The sequence below is a fragment of the Aspergillus candidus genome (genome assembly GCF_002847045.1).
Source record: "Aspergillus candidus strain CBS 102.13 unplaced genomic scaffold BDW47scaffold_84, whole genome shotgun sequence".
Lineage (NCBI taxonomy): Eukaryota > Fungi > Ascomycota > Eurotiomycetes > Eurotiales > Aspergillaceae > Aspergillus > Aspergillus candidus.
Genome location: NW_020194089.1, coordinates 32,264 through 50,776, shown reverse-complemented (window position 1 = coordinate 50,776; position 18,513 = coordinate 32,264). Strand labels below are relative to the sequence as shown.

The window sequence follows — 18,513 nt, the reverse complement described above, 5'->3', positions numbered from 1 at the left end:
ACTGAGAGAGGGAGAAAAAGGCCTTCACATTGTAGTCGACTAAATCGCCGCCTGGGACCCTGCAGAGTACATCAACGCCAAGAGTAGTAGTAAAAAAGAAAAAAGAAACTATTCCTATACCGTTTAACGCGTTCCATCCTCTCGCCAGTTGCCAGTTACAACTGGCTACACATCCCCGCGCTCTTTCAAAAGTCCAGGTTCAAATCCCACGCACAAGAATCCATAACATTCCAGAATCCTGAGAGATGCTGCCAAGACCACTGCTCCACGCCAATATCTCCGACGCCAAACAACTCCGCGTCCGCGCAAACCGACGATTGGCACCGACGATTGTCTCCACTCAGGATCATAGAACCGAAGGAAGGGGTAGATAGAAGGAAGAGAAAGAACGGTAGTAAGAATAGCAGACTGCCTAAGGTTCCCCCGGTACGGAGTATATTCGGCTATGGCCCCATGGACGGCCCCAATAGCTCTCCGACTGGTTCACAGATTCATATCCCGGGCTGCTGGAAATACTGCCTAAAATGGTAAGTACTTCGGCTACTGAGCTGGAACCCTGTATCCAGTACCTCATGAGGTCCCTGGATGTACGGATAGTCTTCAGGGTGGTTATGAGTCTACCAATAATGTGAGATCACATCCAGCAGGGCTAACAATCAATAATCAACCCAACCAGCTGGCTTATTCGCTATTCAACGCTTACTCGTTGTCCTCTTTCAATTACCTTGAATACTGTTCAACATCATCGCTAACTACTCTCTTAGGGACATATGTATGACCTTTCCTAAGCGCTAGTATACATTGGTATATGCGTCAAGCGCCCATTACAATCCTCGATGTAAACAATTCTAGGAAGCGACATCCGACAATTCCTCACTTCTAGATCATTCTACCCATGGAATTTCATGAGGTGATCAAGTTCAGACACTAAGGTCGGACAACTACTCCACACTCTAGAATACTACGTTATCAAGGACCTTACCGGGTTCGGGATAGTGGGTTGGCGACCCCGACAATAATGGGGCAATTATTGTTTCTAGTGCCAAGTTGTGTTGCATTGTCCCTCCATCCCCGTCTATCCCCTCATCTACTTTCATACCTATCTCCATACACGTCTAGTATACACACATCATACCATTGTACCTCATATGTCAAAACCACTCAATATCCTCCCCCAAACTCGGCCATCCGATTCGATGATTACTCCGTCTGCGCCTCCGTCTCACTTTCATCGTGATATCAAAGATCGAGCCAAGTCAACCAACCCCAAACGGGCAGACCGCGATATATTGGCAGTCTTGGGAGTGGGAAACGGGCTGGCTGCAAGTCCGACAAATGACCGAGATGACATGCTCGGCAGTCTCTCGACCACGTCCGTGGCGTCAGCGTCCGTCCTAGTTTCAATGCTAATATCCCACGGGGTGTCGTGCGTCCCTGCTAGTCCACTAGGGCCTTAGCGGAGGGACCCGTACCCATGTCTTGAGACACCGTCCGATCTGACCAATGTCCCCGCCTCAGCACAATCTCCGATTATTGCATCTATTCCCCCGCTGCCGAGCTCCGTCGTGCTGCATGCGCCCCCCTTCTGGAATGTAGCCGACGTCTCATTTTTAATTTATTTTGAACTCAATTAGACTTGTGGTCTGTGCCAAGTCTCTTCCCCGACCGACGTCTGGCATAAATACTTCATGGGTTTCCCGGTCGCCAGTTCTCAGTCTGGTTGACATCCACACCAATTCACCACACCGTGAACCTCAAATCACGCGGTACAATGAGAGTATCAATGCTCTTGCTGGCGCCCCTGGCTGCGGGGGCCGCCGTGCTTGGTTCCCGCTCGAAGGACCAGAGCGATTGCCCGGGATACTATCTCTCCAATATCCACGAGAAACACAACTCTCTGACGGCCGATCTGACTCTCGCTGGCAAACCCTGCGACACCTACGGCAAGGATTTGAAGGACCTGAAGCTTCTGGTGGAATACCAGTCTGGTAAAAACCCCGCATTTTGATCCACCCGTCGCTTCTTAATGTACTCATGGGCGTCTTTAGATGAACGTCTCCATGTCATGATCTATGACGCCGACGAGCAAGTTTACCAGGTCCCGGAGTCGGTTGTCCCTCGCATCGAGGGAGTCGATAGCACCCGCCAGGACTCGGAGTTGAAGTTCCACTATGAGGAGAATCCCTTCTCGTTCACCGTCACTAGAGGGCAAGAAATCCTCTTCGATACGAGCGACTCGACCCTTATCTTCCAGTCGCAGTATCTGAACCTGCGTACATCGCTCCCCAAGAACCCTAATCTGTATGGACTGGGCGAGCATATTGGCCCTCTGCGTCTGCCGACCACCAATTACTCTCAGACTTTCTGGAACCGCGATGCTTACGGTACTCCCGAGGGCACCAATCTCTACGGTACTCACCCGGTATACTACGACCATCGCGGCGAGGCTGGTACTCATGGTGTCTTCTTGTTGAACTCCAACGGGATGGACGTCAAGATCGACCAGACCGAGGACGGCAAGCAATACCTCGAGTACAACTCTCTGGGCGGTGTTTTCGATTTCTACTTTTTCACCGGAGACACCCCCAAGGAGGCCAGCATTCAGTACTCCGAAATTGTGGGCCTTCCCGCCATGCAGAGCTACTGGGCGTTCGGTGTAAGTTTGGCTCCTTGGACTTTTCTCCCACCCGCTCGACGCTGACTGCAATTCAAGTACCATAACTGCCGTTACGGATACCGGGATATCTTCGAGGTCGCAGAAGTGGTGTACAACTACAGCAAGGCCGAGATCCCGCTGGAGACTATGTGGACGGACATTGACTACATGAGCGGAAGACGGGTGTTCACGCTCGATGACGAGCGGTACGCCCTTGACAACGTGCGTTCGGTCGTGGATTACCTCCACGACCACGACCAGAAATACATTGTCATGGTCGATCCGGCGGTGAGCGTTAGCGGTACGTGGAGACAGGTATCAACTTATGCCGGGCAACACTGACGACCGACAGACAACGTTGGATACAAGAGGGGTGTCGAGCAGGATATTTTCCTCAAGAACTCAACGGGCGACCTTTTCTTGGGTATGAACTTACAGGTCACTCCTACCACATATCCATACTAATGCATTGTAGGCGCCGTGTGGCCTGGTGTGACCGCCTTCCCCGATTGGTTCAAGGAGGGCACTCAAGAATACTGGAACGAGCAATTTGGCGACTTTTTCAGCGCAGAGGACGGCGTGGATATTGACGGCTTGTGGATCGATATGAATGAGGGCGCCAACTTTTGCCCGTTCCCCTGCTCGGATCCCTTCGCCTATGCTGAGGAGGCAGACCTGCCGCCGGCCCCGCCCCCGGTGCGGCCGAGTAACCCTCGCCCACTGCCCGGCTTCCCGAAAGACTTCCAGCCGTCCTCCAAGGTTCGACGGGATAGCACCAAAGGCAATAAGCTTGGCCTTCCCGGCCGTGACCTGCTGAACCCGGCATACAAGATCGACAACGTGGCCGGAGTTCTTAGCAACTTGACTATCCATACGGATATTATCCACGAGGGCGAAGAGTACTCCGAGTATGACACGCACAACCTCTACGGAGCGAGTAAGTGGAACACAACACCAGAATTGGCCATAACTGACCCTTTCCAGTGATGAGCAGCGCATCAAGGGAAGCGATGGAGTCCCGCCGTCCGGGCCGGCGACCCCTGATCATCACGCGCAGCACGTTTGCCGGCGCGGGTAAGGACGTTGGACACTGGTGAGTGGCTTCTACTACCCCATGAGCCAGCATCTTACTGACTCGTCAACAGGCTAGGCGACAACCTCAGCGAATGGTGGCAATACCGCCGCTCAATCGCCCAGATCACGGCATTCGCCTCGATGTTCCAAGTCCCCATGGTGGGCGCAGACGTGTGCGGATTTGGCGCCAACACCACCGAAGAGCTCTGCTCGCGATGGGCCGCCCTGGGCGCGTTCTACAGCTTCTACCGCAACCACAACGGCCTCGACAGCATCGCGCAGGAGTTCTACCGCTGGCCCAAGGTCGCCGAGTCGGCGCGCAAGGCGATCGACATCCGCTACCGCCTTCTGGACTACATCTACACGTCGTTCTACCGCCAGTCGCAGACGGGCGAGCCCTTCCTGCAGCCGTTTTTCTACCTGTACCCGGAAGACAAGAACACCTTCTCCAACGACCTGCAGTTCTTCTACGGCGATGCTCTCCTCGTCAGCCCCGTTCCCGACGAGGGTGCTACCTCCGTCGAGGCGTATTTCCCCAAGGACATCTTCTACGATTGGTACACGGGCGCGCCCGTCGTCGGCCAAGGCGCCAACATCACGCTTGAAGACATCGACATCACGCACATCCCGCTGCACATCCGCGGCGGCAGCATCATCCCCGTGCGCTCGTCCAGCGCGATGACCACCACGGAGCTGCGCAAGAAGAACTTCGAGCTGATCATCGCGCCCGGTCTGGACGGCAAGGCCTCGGGTAGCCTTTATCTCGACGATGGTGATTCCCTGGAGCAGGAAGCTACGCTGGAGGTTGAGTTCACTTACGAGAAGGGCACCCTCCACGTCAAGGGCAAGTTCGAGGGTGACATCAAGGCTGTTGTGGATGATATCAAGGTGTATGGGGCTCACAAGCATACTGGTGTGAAGACTGCTAGTGTTAAGCAGCGCTTGGAGCTCACCAAGGACACTGAGGTGAAGGTGCTGTGAGTAGTGAAGTGGGGAATTGTTGAAGTGCTGAAGTTGCTGAAGTTGTTCTATTCGGTACATTGTGTTATAGGGTGATATTTCACCATAGAAATTAATCTATCTATTTTGTGAGAAGACCTCCGCGGAGTATGACTAGAGGGTAATGGAAGGGTTGATGATCGACAAGAAACTTAATTCGAGCCAAGGGATCACCCAGGGGAGCTATCGATGCAATAGCATTTACTATCTCACTGGTTGATTCACCCAACCCTGAAAGAATGAGACTACATTAAGTCCCCAGAGAAAACACGTGCAGGCTAATAGATCGACCACACGGAGTTTTCCGTCTGCACATACATCCACCCCGGATCGATCCATTCTGGCATGTTTACAGTGAAGATGCCAGGCATGCTCTCGAGGCCCAAAGCAAGGGATATCCCCCAACTCAACCAACCACACCATCCGAAACACGACAACATACGCACCTAGACAGCGTAGCCACCCCCTAGACAGGCCTCCTTCGCAGCCAGGACGCAGGTACAGAGATAAAATCCTCCCAACCGAGCTTTCCCCCAAACCCAACTCGATCTATCTCCAACCCAGCCACTACCCTCACCACACGTTCTCTTTCAAAAAACAACCAAAGCCACCAACAAACAAGATGCATCTCCTCTCCCTCCTCGCAGCATCCCTCCTCTCAGCAACAGCACTCGCCCGCAATCCCTTCATAGACTACTTCTGCGACCTCGCCGCAGACAACACCAAATTCATCCAGCAGCCGTACTGCTGCTCCGACCTGGTGCCGGCACGAAACAACGACAAAGGGATGATGGGTGATAAATGTATGACTTTCCTACCTTATTATCTATGCTATTATGCTTGAGACCGATGGATGGGACAATGCTAACGTGTGTTTTTCTTTTCTGAATACAGGCGAGCAACTCGATGATGAGCATGTTATTGTGAAGTGTAAGGATGGGACGAAGCCTGTGTGCTGTTATACTGTTGTATGTTTCTTCCTATTTCCCCTTGATCTTTTCCTTGGTTCTATTCTTGAGTGTGGTTTAGAGCTGGGCTAATCGTGTGTCTTTTTTGACTTTTAGGGCCCGAAGTACATTTGCACTACTGTCGCGCAGTTGGAGACGGCGGCTGATGAGTGAAATCTCTCTGTGCTTGGAATGATTCGGTGTATTTTTACTGGTCATGTTTTATACGGCTGGAAGAAGCGGCGGGATGCTGATATAGTATAGTTGGAATGGTTCTGGCCGTAGAGGGCGAGTCAATATATTGTCTGCCGTTATGTTGTGTCAGGGATAAAGAAGATTATATGAAGATATATTGTTTTTCACTGCATACCACTGCTGAAGCTCTATAAGCGTAGTATTTTTCAGACCTATTGTGTAATTTTGATATAAAATTGGAGATATCAGTCAATTCAAAATCCTCTCAATGTGCTGGTCAGCATGCCTGGTGTACTGGCTGTTCTAGAGTGTATGGGCTTGCTTTTACAGAACCATGATAATGTATAGTCGTCGAGTTTGGTATGCCAGCCTTAACCAATTTCCATTAGCAGATTTGATATATATCATAAGCCAAAGCATAAGTCGCCCAAAGGAAAGAAGTAAAGTCTAGAGGAAAAAAAATCATGTGAGCTCATGTGGAAAAGCATTTCCCACACACGGCTTGATAAACTTTTACCACAACCTTGGACCCACATCTAGCATCTCACCTCAGGTCCACCCTGCCCTCCACTGACAACTGACTCAATTTGGAGTTTCCATTTCGGGCCATTTCTATTGTTCACCAGCCAAGCCGCTACTATAGGTGATATCCAAGGTCTTCCACCCCTTGAGGGCTCACGCGCCCATGGGTTGGGCATTGGACAGGTCACGATGGACCACCCATCCCTTCTACGCTCTAGTCATCTTGACCATTGCGTGCGGCAGTATCCCAAAGGGTTAGTTTCTACTGACATCAGATATTCTCCCCACTTTTCTAACCGTGGTCTTGAATTTATACAGGCTACGACGAAGGCGGGTTCAGCGCCAGCGTCAAACTAGACTCCTTCCTTGCGGATTACAACCTCGACCCTTCCTATTGGAAGGGTGACCAAACTGGCTTGGCAGACCGCAAGGCCAATATCACCTCGTTCAATGTGCTAGGCGCGGCGTTCGGTGCTTTGTTCACTTTGCAACTGAATGACCGTATTGGTCGGTTGTACTCGTGGCGTGTCGCTGTCGTGGTGTGGGCTACTGGGTTACTGGTTCAGGTTTTCTCATCTGGGATGTATGGCCTGTTGCTGGTTGCGAGGATATGGAGTGGGCTGGGGACTGGTGCTTTGACTGTCATTGCGCCATTGTATTTGTCTGAGATAGGTGAGTTTTTTGACAGTTGCCCCAAAGATTGTTCTAACAGGTTTATAGCCCCTGCAAGGACTAGGGGCTTGGTTGTCAGTGTATACATGGTGATATTGCTGGCAGTCCTTGCCCTGGGTATGTCCATCACCTCCCCTCTCAATCAAACTCATTCTAACTATAGAAAGGCTTCTTCATCAACTACGGCGCCAGGCTACACATGTCTTCTACACGCACCCAATACCGCCTCGTCCAATCTATCCCCCTAATCCCAGTCGGCCTAGCCTTCCTCGCCTCATTCAACATCCCTGAAACCCCCCGATACCTGCTCTCCAAGCAAAAACATGAAGAAGCACGCACATCCCTCGCTCTCCTTCGCGGCAAAGCCACCACCGACCCAGCAGTGGAATCCGAATTCACCTCCATAAACCACCATCTGCGCGCCCAATCCACCCCAGTCTCCCACTGGGCCGCCCTCAAAGAAACCCAGTCCAACCCCAACTACCGCCAGCGTTTCTGGCTCCTAATGACCATGCAAACCATCGCCCAATGGACAGGTGGAAACGGCATCACATACTACATGGACACTATCTTCGAGTACGCAGGCGTAGTCGGAACAGAGCAGGCTCTCATATCCTCCGGCGTCTACGGCATCGTCAAGCTGGTCTTCACGATGGCGTTCACATGGGGTCTAATCGACTACATCGGGCGTCGACGCTGCGCCCTCACAGGCCTTACTCTCCAACTCGCAGCACACATCTACATGGCCGCCTACATGGGTCTCACCCCATCATCAACATCAACCCACCACCCCCACCATCCCCAGAATAAACCCGCCTCCACAGCAGCAATACTCTCTATATTCATCTACGCAATCGGCTGGTCGATCGGCCTCTGCACAATCCCCTACCTCTACGGAACCGAGATCTTCCCAACACGCATCCGCAACATCAGCTACGGGCTCAGCATGTCGCTGCACTGGTTTTTTCAGTTCGCGGTTGTGCGCGTCACGCCGAATATGTTTGTTGAGTTGCGGGTATGGGGCGCGTATGTCTTTTGGGCGTGTGTTTGCTTTGTGGGGTTGTTTGTTTTGGGGGTGTGGATGCCGGAGACGAGGGGCGCGCCGGTTGAGAGGATGGGGGAGGTGTTTGAGGGAGTGTGGTATATGCGGTGGGCTGGGGGGTTGAAGCACTGTGATCGGGGGGACGGGGAGGGGGTTGGGGATGGTGAGGTTCGTTTTGAGAGGGGGGCGATGGCGAAGTAGATATAAACATAAGTCCTAGGACGGGGTTAAGGCGTTGATGGTTACGTGACTGGGTGAATCACAGGCCTTATACGTAGTCATAGAAACAACATGTATACATAGTGTCACAGAGTCTTCGACTCAAAAAAGATCTCCTATATATGTGGCTTACAGTTCCTGTGCTTTGGTGGGTAAAATGACTGGATAAATATCTGATATTACCTGAGCCAATTTGGTGGGAAATTGGACGCTTTTATCGTGAGGAAAGCATCGCTACTGGTAACAGAATAGCTTGATTTAGACAGTGGACAGATTAGTAAAAGCAGTCTGGGAGTGTGATTAATTTTCCCTGCGAAGAAGCCAGCCGTGATAGTCAAGGTAGACAGTGTGGGACTATATCAAGTAGGGGACAGGGCAAAAGGATCAATTCTTAAGATTTATGATGAGCCACAGCATTAACGATACGATTTTACTGATTACTGGTTGAACTCGCAACAAAAGAAGCTCTCCTCTACATTGACCTCGTCTTCTGAATTGCTATATGGAGTTAATTTTGGCGCAATTATCAAGGTTTCTGGGGTGTCGGTGAATCCGAGGTATTTAGTCGGGTTCTGCGTAAAGTTGGATGGCGACTCTTCCCCTTCAATGAGACCTCGCTTCTATGCTCTTGTTCCCCATCGTCGGACTGTGATCTCCCGCCCACGGTGATGGCAGACCTTTTTAACCCGCTACTAACGTCAGTGTCAGTTTCGGGGCTTGGGGTGCTGGACGCGGGAACTCGGTGATCAACGGCCCTCGAAGGTTTAAGGCTCTCGTCGGACCAAATTATGCCCGCGTAGAATGGGGAATCATCTCCGTCGCATATTATTTGTGGAAACAGGACTAGCTTTGGGGAAGGTGGTTTTTGGTTTTGAGAGCCTTGGGTATACTTGTCGCTATACCGCCAACACCCGGGGTAGGCCCTCCAATCTGAGGTTGCTAAGACCCACTTGGGATGCTTTCGAAGCGAATTCCACACACTTGTTGCCAAATTGAGGAAGGAACGAAGTTCAACTTCGAAGTCCTGTACTTTCTGAGGTTGCAAAAGCCCACCAATCTCTCCAGAAAGATCCGCAACGGCGGTGTTTATAATGTCAGCGCGTAGCCTGTCTTCCTCCGACTTGAAGGCAGTAACAAGAAACGAGCGTAGCATAGCCTTCTGGCTTGGACAAAGGTCTCTTGAACTATGAAGTGCGTCTCCCACAGTCTTGCGCCCTGTTGGTGAGGGTAGACAGGTAGGAGTGAATATGTCCTCAGACAACCGTTGCGCGATGCTGGATTGCGCCAGCAGTGCACGAGGATACGCAAACCCAGAACGCGAGAGAGGGCCAACTCCATGCAAACGTGGACTAAGGGCTTTTGATTGCTGGGCCTCATATTCTTCGGAATAACTTGCATGCTGTGATGAAATCAGCTAGTGGAACCAGCCATGTGGTCATTCAGAGAGCATACTGAATCGCAAACAGTCAAGGGTGCGTCAAAAAATCTCGTGCATAGGTCCGTGAGGCACGTCTCAACCTCTTGAAAACTCGTAAGGGCGCTGCTCATGTAAATGTCAGTGTGGAGATTACCCCAGAAGATAGCATGACATGTCTTACATGGAAGATTCAACTTCTTCCAATCCGGTGTTAGCTGCAAGTTCCTTCAATCGATATTCGGCATCATCCAGGCTCACTCTGAGCTTCTTATTGGAAATTTTCTGTTTCTCAAGGTCACTTTGAATTTTCATGAAATTATTCTCAGCTCTCTCAGCTCTTTTGAGTAATTCATTCTCCCTGTCTTTTATGATTTTATTGTTCCCTTCAGTTGAATTCTTGATTTCAAGCTTCAATTGCTCGTTCTCAGCTCCCCAATCACGGCAGAACTTCCGAAACATCTTATCAAGCTCTTTATTCTTCATCTTTTCCTCGTCCAATTCCGCCTTTTGCGTAGCGGCAGTTGCGTTTGCACTGTCCAACTGCTGCTGCAGTGTTTTGATACGGCTCTCCGACTCGTCAACTGTCGTTAATTTCCCGCTAGCCTGCAATTCCTTAATCGTCGTGCCTAAGTTGCCCAGCAGGACTGGAAGGCTTTTCTCTCTTTTGTTTGTTGCCATGTTGATTTTGTTGTTAACTCTGTGCTTCAACTTTTAGTGCCCCTTGTCGGCGGACTTGAGATACATTCTTAAGTTAAGACTCACCGCTAGTTGACTGGGGTCTCAAACTGTCAGAAGCAAGGTTGGCAGCACCCGATGATTTGTCAATTTGCTACGGTAAGGAGAAGCATAATTGATATCCTGGGATACGCGAGGGTTGCAGATTTTGCTCATGTTACATAACATTGTACCCCGTTTTTCAACAAAGCTTGGTGGAGATGCGGGATGTAAAGCGGAAGGGTTCAGTGGTAGGTAGGTATTGAATTCACGAACCCTACCACTGAGAATCAGGCTATTGGTCCAAAAGGCAACTGGGAGTCTCAGATCCTGCATACCAGCCGGTTCTACAAGGAGGCATGCTTGAAGCTATACCAAAGTGTCAGAAACCCGGATACGTCCACTCTCAATGCCCAATCAATGATTCGAAGGCGGGATCTGCGCGGGAGACCGTTTGACCTGGGAATGTCTCTTCAAGCGGGATATGCTCATATCGCCAAGTTCTCCTCCATAGTTAGGTTTCCTCAGCCATTTCTCCCTAAAGCACTGCCACTGCCCAAGCATCAGCTCCCAGCACGGCCCCCAGCCGAGGTTTGCGTCCGTGCAAGTGCCGTGGCCCCTTCTGTCACTTCCCCAACGTCCCAGAAGTCACACAGGCTGCACTTTGACACGATGCCCGCCATGTCAGCCCACGCAGAGCATGCAGAGCAGCTGGGGAAGTTCCCGGAAAACAGGGCTAGTCCATCGCCAACCTCGGACTTAGCCCCCTCACGCGATGTTCACGACGATCTTGATGGCTCAACTGATGCGCCCTTTTGTCCAGACGCCTCGCGATACATATCGTCACCCAGCGTATCCAACCCCGACGAAATTTGGCAAGAGTTTGTTTCCAAGCGGCGGACGAACAAAGTGGCATTCCGGTCGACCCGATGATCCTCACCAATAATGGCCCCTGGGCAATAGAGGATGAAAATCAGCATATTCATGCGGACGGCCATGCAGACTTGTCCGGGATGACTTGCCTATATCCTGATCCGCCACCACTTCTGCGCGAGCTCCCTGCCCAGCATCGACACTTCAACACACACAAAGAGCAGGAAGGATACTCTGGTTCAGATAACCCGCTACCGGACTGGTCATGCGCCCAAGTGTCTGCTGATAATAACGAATCCGAAGCACAAATCCATACATCTAGTAACCATCTTGACGTACCAAGCAGCGGCTTACAGTCAAAATCCCGCAAGTAAAAGTGGCTAGAATTGAGTAAAGAACTGCAAGTGCGCAAACGAGTCAGAAACTCTTTTTTAATCACCTTAACGAAGAATTTATTTTCATTACTTTGTTCTCACTTCACGTCTGTATTAGTTAATAAATACTTACAATTTCTCACCTGGCTGTTTAAAGACGCACTGCCATGTTACCTATTCTAATCCGACTCAGAATTACCTGAACGCATAGCACGGCCAGCATGTCACTTAACTCAGTCAAATAATTCTGTGGCACCTCATGGGAACTCCTGTAAAGGCATGTCGTATCAATATGAAGAGCGGGACCTCCTGTTAAAGGTAAGAAGAGGCGAGGAATGACCTTGGTCTGAGGTGATAGAGCGGTTCTCGGACCAGTTTTCGGGCCGGAGCCCCGGCTCCATCAAAGCATTCTGGAGTAAGACTCTCAAGAATTGAGCACTTTAAAATGGAATGGTTCCCGGATCTTGTACTGTATAAATTTGTAGATCAATGGCCGTCGATGATTCGCACGACTTGTGGGAAACAGCAGGCGAGCGGAGAACGGACACCATCAAGGCGTGTTATTGCCCGGTGGGAGAAGCCAAGAACTCCAAAGTAGCTCGGTACGTCTTTCTAGTTGTGGCCCACGTCGTGGAATTGAGCTGTGACACGGCGAGTCCAGCACGCCAATCGAGACAGAGACATACTACCTTAAGCCAGCCACACGGGCAATAGTATCATGGGCGATACCGCGCCAGGACGCTCCTGGGGACCTAAGTACAAGTCAGACATAATACTCTCCCTCTCTAGGCCAACCGACTGTATTGGTATAAAAGCCCCTATCTGGCAATTTATGTGGGCGATCTGACTAATACAAAACAATGTAACTTTGGTAATCAACCTCGGATTCCGATTTTTTTTTTGTCCACATTGGTTTATACTCGACCGGGCTTTGCGGTTTGAGTCAAAGCGGACCTGACGACTCGCGACCCTGATCAGGGCTAATTGCGAAGCAAAATAAAAGTGTTCACGCCCTTTCACTGACCTTGGACTCCTCAGGCTGCCCCGCTTTGTGTTGTCTTCCCAGGATCTCGGCTTGAAGTTCAGGATACCATCGCAACGCTGTATCTGCGTGGCTGGCTATATAGTTTGTCAAAAGAGCCTCGCCAATTGTGCCCTTGTAAACCTCTGCCAGGAACGCGTTGACATCTGAATTGCCTTTGTCTCCCCGTAAGGATAAGATATGATCTGGCAATTCGATTTGCATATCCTCTCTGGTAACATCAAGACCTAAACTTTGGAAGAACGGGAAACTTAGACGTAGACCAGCAGAAGTATCCGATTCTTCACGACAATAGTGCCTTGGTTGCAGAATGACACGGTGGGTGGTAGCAACACAAACTCCCTGAGTCAGGTTTTCAAGTGATCGACCAATATTCACGACCAGCGTGTTTGCAATAGGTGGAGCAGTGATCCACTCCCCAGCTTTGTTCTGAACCTCCAGACAGGAGTGGTCTGTGCCCTGTAAAAGGTAGGTCAAAAAGCTACCATCTTTGTGAGCGCCGACACCTTGGACCCCCCCTTCTGTATCTCCACAGACCTTGGGGCAAGGATAAGCAGCGACCCGAAAGTTGATGTAACGAGTTTTTTCCAACAATCTGGTGAATACGATGGGATTTATCTCCAGCGCCTCTGCAATCAGAACCACAAAGGCATCTGCTAATGATTGGATCTGATGCATATATGTGTCGATTGCTTGTTGGAAGCTTGGAACAGTGGATTCCGAAGGCCACTATGATTTAGAGTTAAAACATTAGTCATGTATATCGAAAGACAGGACAATATACCTGGTTCGGTCCGATTAGATTGTGGTAATTTGGCGCATCCGGACCCGGTGCTGGGGAATCGAAGGAGACCTTCATAGTCATATATCTTTTAGTGATTATATTCAATTTTGCACTGATCTCATATTGTACGTACCGTAAATGTCTCCCGTGCATCGCTCTTCATCCCTGTTTCTTCACTTGCCAAAGAAGCGTACCCTCGAAATTGTTTACTATTGGATATAGCCACCTCCTGTTTCTTGGCCACTGGTAGATTGAAGAATGAAGCGGATTTTTGGACGAGGGCCTCCTGAACTTCAACTTCTATCGGGGGATTGCGAAGGTAAAAGAACCCAACGTTAACGAGAGCATGTCTCAGGGCACTTAGAAACCTAGGTCTCGATGTAGGAGATACCGCATCGTCATACTCTAGTATAGGGATCGAACTGAATCTTTCTGCCATGGTCAAGCTCGTGGACGAAAAGGGCTGTGCACCAGAAAGTCTGTAATAGTGATGAGGCTGCAAGATATAACCCAAACTATTATTGACGGGGGATGCTCCTACACTTATGAACGCTTCGCCAATATTCCCTCGGCTAGAATTGCAGAAAGACCCATATTTTACCGGCATAGAAGTGTGCCTCTTATCCGGAACTGAACGCGACGATCATGGATGATGTGTCTAACTGACAGGATGTCATACTGACGCTGACCGACTTATTGTTACATTCGTTCCTGTAATGTTTGGAATGTGAGCCCACGCTGTCTTACTCTGGTAAGAATGACCAGAAACGCAAGGGCTTACAGAGGTTGCCAGCTTCTCTGGACGGATGGCAAATGCATGCTTCTACGTTAGTGGTTCCACTTCGATGCAATCACACCGATCCACCGATTTGCGACCTATCATCTACGACCGCAGTGAACACAGTAGGGGCATTTGCCTGGATGCTTTTGAGCAAGGGGTGGGGGGGAGACGGTACCACATATTGAGCTAATCCACTAGTGGAATCCCCAGGTCTAGGTCTCGATGAAGAAGTGGTTTCTTAACCTTTACACTTAGGGGATAATAAGGCGTTAGGGCCGCCAAATAGGGTAAGGTTAGGTTTTCTTTATATGCGAAATGCTGCTGTTCTAAGGGCCCAGAGAATCTACCACTTCAGTTGGGACCGTAGCGGGACCTGATCCCAACCCCTAGTCATATGTATTCGATGAGACCATCAGCGCCCTGTATTCTCCTGCGAAGCCGCTAGCCACAGAAGCTAGGGATTCAATTGAAATGTTCTAGGTTCCCCCACATGATGGAAGTAAGGGAGTCGGCGCATAGGAATCCTTTACTCATGGTCCAAGTCACTTCGGCCAACATTACCCATGCTGACAGATTGCTCCACTTGCTGTGGTCAGGAAAATAAGTGGATCTGGGAAACAGGAAAGTCATAAGATCTGCCCTCAATAATAATATCTTGACGTGCGGAGCACAGTATGAATTATGCATAACGGTGGATTCTTACTTCGTATCCCGGTGAAAGTCGCGCATCAGCTCTAGAACGCAGTCCCAATGCTGGTGATGCTGAACAGAGATGCGTGTTCTCAGCCCTCAAACCTTTTACGAAATATCATTCTCATACATTATCAAATGGAAACGGCTATCGATTCCGACCTCTGACGTCCTTGACCGAAAGTTCATTCATGCCTTGTAGTAGCTCACTAGTCTTCGCTTTAAGCAAGCTGGTTTAGTAGGCATCTGCCCTTTCCCGCTCCTCCTTCAATGTCGATCACGGGAGATCAACCGGGTATGTTTTCCGACTATGTGCAGGCGGTGGTGGATGTTTCACGCTACATATACCACGATGGATAAGAACGAAGTGGCTTGCGCGGTTCTTATGCATTTAGGTCAATCGAGGGCAATATACTGTGACCGGCGACAAGGGCGAAATACGTCTTCAAGCGCATGTCGACCGTGAAACATATTGACTACTTAATTATGAATCAGGAGTGAGTCCACAGACGGCATCCAAGCCCAGAAGCTCAGAGCTCGCGGGCATCTTCAACAGTGCCCTAAAGGATACCCTACAGTTGCATCTGGAGACTGTTCGTGGGTTGTCCTTATCCCGGATGGACTTATTATACCCAGGGAACCCTAATTATGATCTCCGGTTCCCACAAGCTCGATGCGTCCATCTGGCCTGGTGGCAATGAATTCGACGGCTATCGATTCTTCCATCAACGCCAGAAGGCGGGTTTCTTCACAAGTCAGGCATCGTATAACTTTACATCACCCTCCCGGGACTATTCCAGCGGGACTAGTTCAGCGGGACTAATTCAGTTTTGACTACGGATGTTAAGCGCGTTCTGGGAGATTTTCTGCGCCATATATGCAGAAGGTATTTTTCTGCTATCTAGTCATAAGCTATGGCATTTTGGTCACATTTCGGAGGAGGGCGCATGGCTTCTTTTTGAAAACCCGTGTCCAACGAAAGCAGGAGGGAAGTATAGAAAGTCTAAAAGTTCCCGGTCTATGTAGGGCTGAAAGGGCCTTTCTTCGCCAGAATCTCACGACTGATCTATCTCGGCATAGATTCGTAAATGTATCATGCATCAACTTGAAAGTGTCATTTATCTGTCGCTATCTACTATCATCCTAGCCCACTTTACCACGAAATATTATCCTTCCCTCATGTTACGGGTCTATATATTTCTTGACTACGATAGCGCTAATTGTGGCTGACCACGCCCCGGCAGATCCATCGAGACAAAAAAAAAAAAAAAAAAGGACGCAGCCACCTACGTTCCGAGTACTCAGCGAGCAGGTCGTGGACACTACATTGAACTAATTGAGGCTAATTGAGTCATAGATTGAAGGCCTAGTTGGCGATCGTATCAATTGTCTCGCTGTTGATTGAGGGTCCTAGATTAAAAGAATCACTATGATCGCCGAACAAAACTAAGGTGCGAGATAAAATAGTTGAATAATCTCAGTCAAGGTTAAATAGCCGCTCAGCCTCTTCCTGGAAAGCTGCCGAAGCGATAAACTGAAGCTTGGGTCCGATGCTAATACGGGAAACACCGAGGGACGCAGCTTCCTTGGTTGTGAATCGTCCAAAAAGGGACACATTCAAACGGCCCCCGAAAGCCTCTACTAGCTGCTTGATCTGTTCCTCTGTAAGGGATCCAGCATGCGGCCCCTCCAGAGGACCAAGGACGAAGATAGTTGTCGCACCAGCAGCAAGATATGCCTGGCCGCGCGAGATGACCTCCTCAATTGTGCCGCCATATAGAAGCGGATCGACCCTTGCATTGACCACGAAATCAGGAACGCCTAGGGCGCTCGCGGTAGATAGCACCAGCTTGATTCTATTGACGGCATCGGCAGCGCTATAAAATCGCTTGTTGTCTTTGTCATAGTCTTCGAGGTTGACACCGACGCCACCAACACTAATGACTCGTTTGATTACGTCTCCAAGCTGCTCACCATATCCGTCTTGAATGTCGACGGTCAACGGCTTTCCGAGATCCTTGATTGCGGATGCAATTGCTTCAACACCTCTCATATTTTGTTCGAGTGTCAGCTGCTTGTCAACCGTGCCGGCGGCTTCGGCAATCGCATAACTGGCTGTTGCGATAGCTTTCGAGGCGGGCAGGGATCCGATGGTTTTTGCTGAGATACCATCGTATACATTGGCCAAGATGACTGGTTGATGTGGCTTATGTAGACTTTTGAATGACTTTGCAGCGATGTTCAAATCAGAAGACATGATGATGGACTTGGTCACGTGGATTGTTATTGAAGGAGGGGAAGGAGGAAGGATTATTGACACTGATGCGAAGTATCTAGTGGGCGAACAGTCGACATATTTGTGCTCTCCTGATCACTTTTACCTAAAGTGAGGCTTGGTTGTTAGCCAGACACCACTGTGCGTGAGCGGATATTGCGGATGGTTCAGGAATCGGATTTCGACATTATGCCAGGCCTGCTGTATGAGCCAACCTGCCCCGCTTTTTCTGGCAATGTGCTGGCTGTGCGCCCAACCTGCATTGATATGCACAATCTATAGGGCGAGGAGGAATGGGTTTCACGCGAGCGCATCAATCGACGTACAATAAACCCTAGTCTCTCGTGAATGGGATGAGCCAGCATTTTTACTTCCCTGCGCCGTTTGGTTTGTGAGGCGCACGGCACTGTTCTAATCACGATCTATACTGTAAACCAAATGATACCTGTAACTGAAACCGCTGATAGGAACAAGATCTTTTTACATTAAGGGCTTATAAGAACTGTGTGGCTTCTCATATTAGTTATCCAGGTGGCAGTTGGAGGTGAGCCCGGGTGGTTTTTGGTTCAGAGGAGAGGGGATCACATTGAGAGGTTCGGACCATCCCCCTGCATAATGCACGCTCACAAGAGTCACCAGAGGTTCTTTATTGCATGCCGCGTATATACCCAAGAGTTGCTGTAACTTCGGGCACAAAACTCGGTGAGAAGCGACTTTATTGACAAATAGAATTGATACGGTCTTTTAGGCTTCTAGTTCAGATTACTGTGCGTGTTGATTGCAGGCAACATCCCCGCTGTATGGTAAGAAGCAACAGCGACATCTTCCGACAGTCTATAGGTTCGAAGAGCGGCATGATAGTTTCTATGAAGTAACAGATCCTACTGGAACTGGTCGATGCACGGGCCGGAACCCAATAGAGATAGCCTTCACACCGCTAAACAGAAAATGTATCAAAAGGCACAGCAGACGCTGATTGTGTTGACCCACCCTTGATATCCTTCTATGGCTTCTTAGTTTGTGTTCTCATACGCAGTAAGATCCTCATCACTCGTTTTTTTCGAGGCACTATGTCTTGGCCACCTACACATGTCAATGTTTATTTTATTTATTTAATAAAAACCTTATGTTACAATAAAGTATCTATTGTTGACGACTTCGGACAAAAATCCAACCCACGTAGTGATGTTGTGAAGATTGTCCCAGTGGAATATCTTGGAAAATGGTTCGTAAATCT

General features: G+C 49.7%; 6 protein-coding genes across 6 annotated transcripts; 4 read left to right on the top strand and 2 right to left on the bottom strand.

Moving 5' to 3' along the window:
* The first annotated feature begins 1,311 nt into the window (after nt 1–1,311).
* agdC (putative alpha-glucosidase) lies at nt 1,312–4,794 on the top strand. The gene is made up of 7 exons (XM_024820194.1): nt 1,312–1,988; nt 2,049–2,656; nt 2,714–2,957; nt 3,009–3,080; nt 3,132–3,593; nt 3,641–3,749; nt 3,802–4,794. Exons 1-7 carry the CDS (start codon nt 1,772–1,774, stop codon nt 4,709–4,711), a joined length of 2,622 nt encoding a protein of 873 aa, XP_024667641.1. The 5' UTR covers nt 1,312–1,771; the 3' UTR covers nt 4,712–4,794.
* Nucleotides 4,795–5,351: 557 nt separating this feature from the next.
* BDW47DRAFT_121051 (uncharacterized protein) lies at nt 5,352–5,850 on the top strand (the record flags this gene model as incomplete). Its single annotated transcript, XM_024815568.1, has 3 exons — nt 5,352–5,532; nt 5,624–5,697; nt 5,794–5,850. 3 exons carry the CDS (start codon nt 5,352–5,354, stop codon nt 5,848–5,850), a joined length of 312 nt encoding a protein of 103 aa, XP_024667640.1.
* Nucleotides 5,851–6,419: 569 nt separating this feature from the next.
* BDW47DRAFT_134977 (putative MFS quinate transporter) lies at nt 6,420–8,308 on the top strand (the record flags this gene model as incomplete). Its single annotated transcript, XM_024818213.1, has 4 exons — nt 6,420–6,647; nt 6,712–7,065; nt 7,114–7,182; nt 7,233–8,308. The coding sequence occupies exons 1-4, from the start codon at nt 6,557–6,559 to the stop codon at nt 8,306–8,308; spliced, it is 1,590 nt and encodes a 529-aa protein (XP_024667639.1). The 5' UTR covers nt 6,420–6,556.
* A 2,296-nt stretch (nt 8,309–10,604) lies between these two features.
* BDW47DRAFT_113620 (uncharacterized protein) lies at nt 10,605–11,602 on the top strand. The gene is made up of 2 exons (XM_024814460.1): nt 10,605–11,409; nt 11,480–11,602. Exon 1 carries the CDS (start codon nt 10,878–10,880, stop codon nt 11,388–11,390), a length of 513 nt encoding a protein of 170 aa, XP_024667638.1. The 5' UTR covers nt 10,605–10,877; the 3' UTR covers nt 11,391–11,409; nt 11,480–11,602.
* A 962-nt stretch (nt 11,603–12,564) lies between these two features.
* Nucleotides 12,565–14,123, bottom strand: BDW47DRAFT_90759 (isopenicillin N synthase family dioxygenase). The gene is made up of 3 exons (XM_024820193.1): nt 13,664–14,123; nt 13,531–13,599; nt 12,565–13,475 (listed from the first exon to the last, which is right to left on the bottom strand). Exons 1-3 carry the CDS (start codon nt 13,967–13,969, stop codon nt 12,711–12,713), a joined length of 1,140 nt encoding a protein of 379 aa, XP_024667637.1. The 5' UTR covers nt 13,970–14,123; the 3' UTR covers nt 12,565–12,710.
* A 2,249-nt stretch (nt 14,124–16,372) lies between these two features.
* BDW47DRAFT_113617 (isocitrate lyase/PEP mutase family protein) lies at nt 16,373–17,306 on the bottom strand. The gene has a single exon (XM_024814459.1). The coding sequence runs from the start codon at nt 17,256–17,258 to the stop codon at nt 16,479–16,481; it is 780 nt and encodes a 259-aa protein (XP_024667636.1). The 5' UTR covers nt 17,259–17,306; the 3' UTR covers nt 16,373–16,478.
* Between the last annotated feature and the right edge of the window lie 1,207 nt (nt 17,307–18,513).